Source organism: Fundulus heteroclitus, chromosome 20, assembly GCF_011125445.2.
Source record: "Fundulus heteroclitus isolate FHET01 chromosome 20, MU-UCD_Fhet_4.1, whole genome shotgun sequence".
In the NCBI taxonomy this organism is placed as follows: domain Eukaryota; kingdom Metazoa; phylum Chordata; class Actinopteri; order Cyprinodontiformes; family Fundulidae; genus Fundulus; species Fundulus heteroclitus.
The window spans coordinates 26990480-26999926 of record NC_046380.1 but is presented as its reverse complement, the minus strand read 5'-3'; the positions used below and the strand labels follow the sequence as shown (position 1 = coordinate 26999926).

The 9447-nt window shown below is 42.7% G+C and overlaps 1 protein-coding gene across 1 annotated transcript; it reads left to right on the top strand.

The window, feature by feature from the left end:
• Positions 1-1586: 1586 nt before the first annotated feature.
• On the top strand, positions 1587-8894 carry inpp1 (inositol polyphosphate-1-phosphatase). Its single transcript, XM_021307865.2, has 6 exons — positions 1587-1831; positions 4109-4314; positions 4407-4467; positions 6556-6756; positions 6852-7023; positions 7976-8894. Exons 2-6 carry the CDS (start codon positions 4111-4113, stop codon positions 8475-8477), a joined length of 1140 nt encoding a protein of 379 aa, XP_021163540.2. The 5' UTR covers positions 1587-1831; positions 4109-4110; the 3' UTR covers positions 8478-8894.
• The last annotated feature ends 553 nt before the right edge of the window (positions 8895-9447 follow it).

Genomic DNA, 9447 nt, shown 5'->3' with positions numbered 1-9447 from the left:
AACCTCAGTCTGAATGTGCGCGTTCTTGATGCACCCAAGTGAATAATAAAACCAGTAAAGCCAGAAGCTTTACTGGGATAGACATCCATCCATTATCTAGACTCATTTATTCATGCAGGCTTGCGCTGGTGCCCATCTCCAGCAGTCACTGGGCCAGGGGCGGGCTACACCCTGAAAGGGTTGCCACTCAATCCCAAAGCAACACAGAGACTCACAACCATGCACACATACCTATGGGCAATGTGGAGAGACTAACAGTCGTGTTTTTGGACTTTGAGAGGAAGCTGCAGTACCCAGAAAGAACCAACGCATGCACAGCATGCAAACTCAGTGCAGAAAGACCCCAGGCCAGGGTTTTGAACCCAGGACCTTCTTGCTGCAATGCAGCAGCACTACCAGCTTCACTTCTGGGTTCACAACTGGGATAGACAGACACAGATTAAGCTAATTAATAATTGGGAAGTAGGACAACGATGTACATGATTCTCAATGTCACCACTAATGACACACATGTAGTTCAAGTGAAATAGGCTGAATACATTGTTACTAGCACAGTCCATCTTGACTGGATTTGGAGATAAAGCAAACAAAAGCTTGCTTGCAGTATAAGCGTTGGTGGCAATGTTGCACCAAGGCGTCCTGGACAGTGAGCCCTGGAGAACACATCGAAAATCCCAATGCCCAAGAGTCAAGTCAGGTTTATTTGTATCGCACATTTCAGCGACTAGGCAGTTCAAAGTGCTTTACATTATGAAAACATAAAAACAACATAAACTCACCAAAACTGCCACCGGGTGAGAGACCAGTAATAAACATGTCTTTACTGTATTTAGGTGCTAAGCCGTTCAGTGATTTATAAACTAACAGAAGTATGTTAAAGTCTATTCTCTGAGATACAGGGAGCCAGTGTGAGGACTTTAGAACTGGGGTGATGTGCTCTATCTTCCTGGTTTTAGTGAGAACACCAGCAGCAGTGTTCTGGATCAGCTGCAGCTGTCTGGTTGAGTCCATAAAAAGTACAATATAATATAAAAAAAAAAACACTTATCCTATATTTGAATAGCTTAAATGGTTGCTTTTTTGTTCTGACAACAGATTAATGTTCTTGGGTAGACTGTAAGTATTTCAAAAACTGTCCATCATAGAACAGCTCATAGCTTTAATAGGTTGTTTACATCCCTGCTGTTATTTGTACAGTTTTACACATTCTTTTGAATAACCCTGTTCTTTTTGGACAAATATGCAGAAGACAGTGCGTACACATGTTTTTCTTCGTATTTTACTCAACTGCACATTTCTTGTAATCCAAGTATGCAATGTTTCATACCTGTGCATATTTATTCTTACATTTGACCCCACTGTACGCTATTATTTTCCTGTTTTGTAATATTATTGCTACATTTAAATGGATGTGCATGCTTCCACTTTGCCTTTCGCTTTGCTGCTGACGTTGCGCTACATGTAGGTATTCCCCTAGACAACTTGACTTGAATGCCCCATGGAGTGCATTCTGCACGCAGCTGTTCGTGCTCGAAATTCAAACTGTCCCGTGAACGCACCGCGCTCCGTTTCCGGCGCGGCTGTCTCCGCCTTGAACGTCTCTGCGTGGCCGCTAGAGACGCGTCCGCCCTTCCTGCGGTAGGAAACTGACGTAAAAACCAAAAGGCAGGCAGACAGGCAGAGCTCCGCGTTAATTAAAAGCTTAAATATAATATTTTGACCGAAAATCCACGTCGTCCTTCTGAAGTTGCAGCTGCTCGGAACAGTTTGGTGCCAGACAGGAAAACACGGCTAGAGGGAGATAGAACCAGGCTGTAACCTGGTTTATTTGGTAAGGTGTTCTCAAACGGTAAAGGTGTCCTTTATCGTTTTGGTTTTGTTTATTTTTTGTATTATTATTTTTACTCTGCTTTCAGTTACGTTCCGGTCGTACACGATTTATTAATGCGGAGCTAAACGCGTTTGTCCTGCTTTATTAAGGTCTAGGTGAGCAGAGAACAATGACCAGGTCGGAATAAATAAAAATTGATAAAAGATACTGAAAATAATAATGTTTTGCTTTGGCGACGGGTTTTTTTGTTTCAGTTTTTGGATGATATGTTGAGTTTGCTATGTTAGTTGTAAGCAATGGTTCCCTAGAATCTCTTCCTAGGTTTTTTATTGCTGTGTTTACCAGCATTTTCTCAGAGATGGCTTCTGGTCGTTAAAGATGCTGAATCAAGAGGTGTATGTTTTCCCTCTGACACATCTGTAAAGGTTTAAAACACAGCTGGCCAATAAAGTGTAGATTTTTATAGATTTTATATATAAATTAAAATGTTTAAAAATGGGTGTCTTAAAAAAAAGAAGAAAAAACTGGATTCTATTTTGGGTGGGTTTGGGTTGATGACGTCACAAAAGGCCACAATAGCAGCCAGACTCAGCTCAGGCATTTTAAAGAAATACTTTGCCCACTAGCACAGGTGGCTGACGCAGACGGAAACTTTCTATTTTTAAAAATGATTACAGACAAGTTAAAACCTCACAATCAGAAGTGTTAGGTTTTACATGTCCCTTTCCGACTGAAACTCTGCCTAGTTTAATTAAAATGGTCGCAGGTAAAGAAAATTCACAACTATTTTCTTTATTATTATTATTATTATTATTATTATTATTATTATTATTATTATTATTATTATTATTATTCACTTTGTGGCTCTCAAGAACTTTTGACTTGACAATTTTTTTTGGCCCACGTGCCACTAAGTTTGGACGCCCCTGCTCTATCTGGTCCACCTCTTTTAACAGATTTTAACGCAGGTTCTGAAGTCTTCGAGCTGCGCTAAATTGTCGAATGGTGCAGCCTCGCACATGGACAGAGAAATTAATTGTCTTCAGACATTTACCCTTAGTAACAATCTGTGTAAATTTCTGTTTGTGTTCTTCCATTTAATTGGTTTGCGTGCCGATTCGCCACCCTTAACGTTAGTTACTACCCCTATCACTATAGAACTCATTACTTTAGTTTACCTGAACAACTTCTTTCCTATGTAGCGGGATGGTTGTCTGACTTTGTTTCTCTGGTGCCGACGGGAATGATGGTGATGGGCTGTACCTGGTAACTTGCAGCACTGGGCTCATCACAAGTCTGTCTGCTTGTAGTGGTAGACTTAGGCAATTTATCTCCTCTGGACCAAGTTATCTTGCCAAATCTGTCCATTCCAATCTACCTTGTTTCCTGTTTTGTTGTTGCCTAATTCTCCTCAATACTCTCCCATACATTGTGCTGCAGCTGTACAGAACAGAAACGAACACCGTTTGGAGAAGGAATCTGATCAAAAACATGCAAAAAAAGAAAAAAAAACAGATAAAAATACACATGGAACTCCGATCCGTTGCCTTATGTGACGTCATCATCAAAGGCACGTTGGCGTCAGGACACTTGTTTCTGGAAGAGGACAATTTATCCTGAATAAACGATTTATTATAAGATGCAAAACAATATAGGAAACCAGAGGAGATCTGCCGATGGCTAGTTGTTTTGCAGCTGACCAACTGTGTCTACAGTCGCTTTGATTTAATTAGACTGAAAATTCAGTTTAGTAGCTTTAAAAAAATTGGACCTTAACCTTTAAATCCTTCAAGGATACAGAAAGCTCCTAAAAGAGTAACCTGCTGTTGTTTCTTGAACAGAAAGAAGGTGAAACAGCAAAAGTGTAAAGAAAAGCCTTTAAACATTTTTAGGGCTATTGATTAAGGCCACAAGTAGAGATGCCTCCTTGGAGGCACGGGGGAAACAACTTAGGAGTGGTTTAAAACTTTCCAACATCACTGTTTAGGTAAATCTTTTCTCCAATCAGTGTGTTTGTTACTTTAATGCTGTGCTGCACCGTTTTGCATAACTTCAAAGTATTTTCCTTGAAATTGAATTGCCTATGTTTGAGTTTTCCCTTATGGGTTACATGCAAAAGCCTGCAGCCACGTCCCTGCTGCGCTCGTTTCTTTTTTTTTTCAGAAGCGCCCTGTTTTCATTTTTGCAGCTATTATTAGCCCATCATGTGCAAACGCGACCTCATTCATCCCCTTTTCCTCCTTCTCTCGCACACAATCCTCCGCCTCTCTTCCACAGACATGGCCGATCTGCTGAGGCTGCTGCTGCGGGTGGCTGAGAAGGCTGCGAACGTGGCTCGCCTCTGCAGACAAGAGGCTCCGCTCTTTCAGCTCCTGGTGCAGGAGAAGACCGGCGAGGACAAGAACAAGAAGTTTGTGCAGGACTTCAAAACGCTCGCCGACGTGGTGATCCAGGAGATGATTCGGCATGACGTTAGAGCTCAGGTGGGAGAAGGCAGAAGTCTTTCCTGCAGACAATAGTGGAACTTGACTGGGTTTTTATTGAAATGTTTTGTTTTGTTTTTTTGAATGCGCAGTTCCCTGAGATGGCTGGTTTCATTCATGGAGAGGAGTCGAACAAGTTTGAGAACGGTCTAGGTAACTACCCAAGAAACGTTTCTACAATCTTTGCTTTTCATCTTTCCTGCTTGTAACTCATGATACTCTAAACAAAGGCAGTCTTGTGCTTCAATGTGACCCTATTTCCTAAAATGTATATGTTGACTAGTCCAGTGAGGAGGTTATAGATTATATAGCATGATTTTTTTTATAAGCCTTCCTATGTCAATTACAGGCGTATATGTGGTGAAATATTGCCTTTAGCCCTACAGAGTATTCATTTGTTATGAAATATTAGTTTCAGGCGTGGCCCTTGAGCCGCTGGAGCATGCAACCCTAACTCAACATGACTGTTACAATTTAGCAACCCGCTTGATTTACTTGCAGCTCTGGCGCCTCCATCCAGTGGTTTTATTCTTGGAATCACAGCAGTTTTAAGAGTTAATCTCCCAGATAGTCCACTTTGGTGCAGGCCGAAGTTCACCATGCAGTCACTAGTGAGGTGACGGTCACAGACAAACACAAGCTAGCGTGCTCTCAAAAATAAAATCCATCCGCTTCGTGCAATTAGGCTCTTCCTTAGGGAGGCTGAACAAAGTCCAAGACTTCGCGCAGCAAAAAAAACACATTTTTGCGACTTAGCTAAAGAGTAGTTGCTGTAACTGTGCAGATAAGGTGATAAAAGAGCCTCTTCCTCTCAACTTTGAGCAGAAATGATGACAGGCTGCCTCACATCAGCTCTTGTTGGGCGTGTTGTTTACTGGGCAGGGGCGGCATGGCCAAGGCAGGCTCTTTCAGGAGGGGGCAGGTAATAACAGCTTTACGTAGACCAGTGATGAACCACTAGTTTTTAAAGACAGGGAGGGGCTGCTGCTCAGAGAGCTGAATTCAAAAGGAGCACTCAGACATGCATTAATGAAGCAGAATACTACTTTGGGGATGATTTTTCATGAAGGGATAACATGATAACATAGTTAAAAGCTCAAAGTTGATTTTGCATGATATAGGCCCTTTAAGACAAATGTTGTCTGAGAGCAGTAGCTTGGAGACCCTCCGGTGAGCCCGCTCTGCCTGTAATTTCCCCACATTGAGGAATGACTGCTTGTGTCAAATAAAAATGTCTCCCCGAACTAAAGGCCCGACGGCATCCAGGTTGATGTTGTAATTAGAGCCACACATTGAAAGACACAGTTCTTCTGCCTCTTTTTCGTGTCACCTTCACCTTGCCTGAGTGGAGAATCAGAGAAAGGAAGAAGGACCCTTTCCAAGCAAGATGGGTTGAAAGAAGAGTTCATGAGTCCTGTACTGACATGACTCCGAGAGTGAGAAGCAAGATTGCATTTGTTAAATTCACTGTGAGAAAGTCCTTTTATTTTTTTTGGACATGTCCCATGGTCATATAAAATTAAAATTGACACGCCTGACCAATGATGAGCATTACATTTGGAGAAGGAGGTTGCTTACAAGCCTAAGAACACCTTCCCCACCCTGTGGCCGATGTGCTGCAGGGGGGACGCCTCCTCTTCATACCACAGGTGGCATCATTAAAGAAGTACATTGTGTGAAAATTTGAAAGCAGCATCTCGAGACGTCAGCCAGGAAGTTGAAGCTCGGGCTTCCAGATAATGACCCCACGCAAATCACCAAATCAGTGGCCTACGGACAACAAGGTCTGGCCTTCACCTGACCTTTGCCTTATAGAAAATTTGTCCTGTAAATAAAAAAATAAATTCTCTTTATTTTGAAAAAAATAAAAAAAATGTCATCCTCTCTGACCTAAAACAGGAAGGTTTATATCTCCGAAGGCTTTTACTGTCAGAGAAGATTCATAAAAGGCCTTGCTTGCTTTGACGAACAACGAAAATGCAGATTCTGATTCATTTCTGTTGAGTAAGAGATTTAACTTTGCTTTCTGGCGCTTAAACAACATGGAAGCGTATCTTTTGAATGTTACACGCCATTTAAGAACAACTCTACGCTCGTGGAGCTAAGCGGGCATGCAGAGTGCCCATCAAGCGGGTAACCCGGGACTTCGGTATCACAATCCAAACATGTCAACACACCTTGTGCTGTTTGAGCCTGAAGGCATCAGATGTAAACTAACAAAAAGTCTCACTGTGCCACCAGGAGAAAGTGTGGTTGTAACAGTCTGCAGCACAGAGGAGGAGACCGCGAAGCTCCTGGCCACCGTGTTGGACGGGGACCAGACGGCGGCGTCTCTGCTGGCTCGAGCCATCCACCAAGACCCGGCCACCATTGAGGCGACCACAGACGGCCTGACGGTTCCCCTGAAACCCTCTGAGCTTGGCATCTGGATTGACCCCATAGGTAAAATAAATAAATAAATAAAGCAGCAATAAAGCAGCAGCTCGGACGGCTCCCAAAAGAAGAGGTGACCATCAGCGTCTCTGTTGTGTCTCCAGACGCCACCAGTCAGTACATAGGAGGCCACGAGGCGGTGCTGGAAGAGGGCCGCCTGTTCCCGTCAGGTCTTCACTGCGCGCTGGTTCTGATCGGGGTTTACCTGCGCAGCACAGGCGAGCCCGTCATGGGCGTGATCAACCAGCCGTTCAACAGCAAAGATCCAGCCGGCTGGTGAGTGGAGCAACACGGACGCGCTTCGCCTCCTGGCCGAGCAGGTCCTCACCATGAGGCGCTTTCGTTCCCGTCTTTATGGTCGACGAGGCATTTATGACGGTCGGCAGGAACATTCACAGCGTCGCCTTCCGAAAATAACGGCCTACGTCATTTTTCAGCTTTTACAAAAAAAAAACACAATAATACAGCAATAAGTCATTACGTTGATTTAGGCAAAAAAAGTAATATTTTTGGCAAAAAAATTTACTTAGGCCATTATTTTAGGAAGCTGATGGTGGAGCAAACAGAAATTCAGTTGCATAGATTTACAAAAACTGAAAAAATTACTATTATTTAAAAAACAAAATTGGCTTACTACAACTACCCTGTTTTTAGATAACTTTAACAAAAAGGGAGCAATTATGGTCAATCAATGTAAAATATATATAAATAAAAATATACATTATTAGGGGACAAATCGTGGCTCTAAGATGATGACAATCCAAACCCACTCTTGGTTGTTTCTACCAGTTTTTCTTTGATTCTTCATTTAGATCGTAAACAAGCCTGTTTTAATTCCTCATCCCAGATGTTCATTTTTATTATTAATTTCAATCTTTAGTTTGTTAAACACACTTTTTCCTCCAAGTTAACACAGTATATTCCTGTAATACTGTGACTCAGCTTTTCCATCAGCAGTTTAGTGTCAAAGGCTTTTTTTTTTCTGCACACGTTTGTCATCTTTAGCTTCCATTAGCAAAGTCAATACATATTTTGACCACATTTAATACATTTCAGAGCTTTGTAAATACGTTTAGTCCTCGCACCACCATCTTCTCCTGTCGCTTTTTAAATCTAATCGGATAGCATCCGCTCCACAAACACATGAAATGTCTGTCTTGACTCTGCTTCCAGTGTGAAGTTCGGGGCCTTTTTAGCCGGACTAAAAGGGGGTCTTCTGTGTTCTCAGTTGGAGAGGAAAGCATTACTGGGGTGTGTCCTGCGGCAGCATCAACATCTGTTCAGAGTCCAGACCGGGAGACAGATCCGACGGACAGCGAGGCGTGTCCGTGGTGCTGAGCTCCAGCGAGAAGCAGCCCGTGAAGGAAGCTCTGGCTTCGGTGTGCGGCCCGGACCAGCTCATGTACGCCTCCGGCGCCGGGTACAAGATCCTCTGCGTCATCCAGGGCCTGGCGGACGCTTACGTTCTGTCGGAGGGGAGCACGTTTAAGTGGGACTCCTGCGCTCCTCATGCCCTGCTCCGGGCCCTTGGAGGAGGGGTGGTGGACTTGGCCGTGAGTCTGCAGCAGTCAGAGAGTGGAGGCGAGGACGCCAGGACAGAACTGACCTATCACCTGCCTCGCGCTGATCAAAAGGGAGCCGAGCGCTGGGCTAATCATGGCGGCCTGGTGGCCTACAGAGACCGTTCTCAGCTCCGCAGCATCATTGGAGCTCTGAAAGGCAAACTGTAGGTGAAAAAACCCAGAAACCCGCAAGGGGAAGGGAGGGTTTAGTGGTTGAACAAGCTGTCATATTTATCTTTTCTATGCTGGTCCAGGAAAACCGAAACTCATTTTAACCAGATTTATACAACAGGATGTTGCCAAGTATATATTAGAATAAGTGCAGGTTATGATGTTTTTATTGTTGAATTATTTTTAAATGATAGAAAGGTGTGCTGTGCCTCTCACAAGCCCCTAAACAGTCAGGTTTGCAGTATTTCCAAAGGCAAACAGCATTTTAAAGTGTAAGAGTGGAATATTTTGTGTTCATGAATGAAGTTATTATAAATATATTAAAGAGACTTATGTATTTTGTATAAAAAAAAAATAGATCAATAATGAACATGAATGAAATTAAATGAATTTCTTCACAGAAAAAGAGCCTTTCAGGTGCTGTTTTGTTTTTTACAGTAGGAAAAACACAGAGGTTTTTGTTTTATTTTTATTCAAAGTGAATGAAAATAACCATCTCCACTTTTCACCTGGGGGATGGTGGGTTCTGGTTGATGCCGTTTGCCCATTTTGCTTTATGTGATACATGGTTTGCGGTGAACTGCAGAGTACTCACTATGTCTTAATTTTATTAGCTTTCTTACTGCCACTCTTCCAATAAGTCTATTCTTGAAGAGCACAACTACAGGGTGTCGTGTCAAGTTTCTTCCACCTGAGCGGGAGATCTCTGCAGCTCCTCAAAAGTTACCATGGACTTGGCTGTAGCTCAGATTTTTTTTTTTTTTAACGATTGCTCAAGCACAATTTGAAAAATGGGGCTCGGATTATCAAAACGCTACACACAATTAGCACAACAATGTGCAATAGGCAGAAACTATAGACACATTTATAAAAACCTTATGTTACCATATGAAACATACATTTCATAAGGCTTAATTCTGTTTGAACCAGTTACACACTGCTGTGTTACCAATTCTTCCTCTCTGAT

Bases quoted from the DNA above. Each gene is read 5' to 3' on its own strand.
- inpp1 (XM_021307865.2), top strand. From the start codon at position 4,111: ATGGCCGATCTGCTGAGGCTGCTGCTGCGGGTGGCTGAGAAGGCTGCG. The intron at 4,468-6,555 runs GTAACTACCCAA...CTGTGCCACCAG, and splicing joins CAAGTTTGAGAACGGTCTAG to GAGAAAGTGTGGTTGTAACA. The intron at 7,024-7,975 runs GTGAGTGGAGCA...CTGTGTTCTCAG, and splicing joins AGCAAAGATCCAGCCGGCTG to TTGGAGAGGAAAGCATTACT.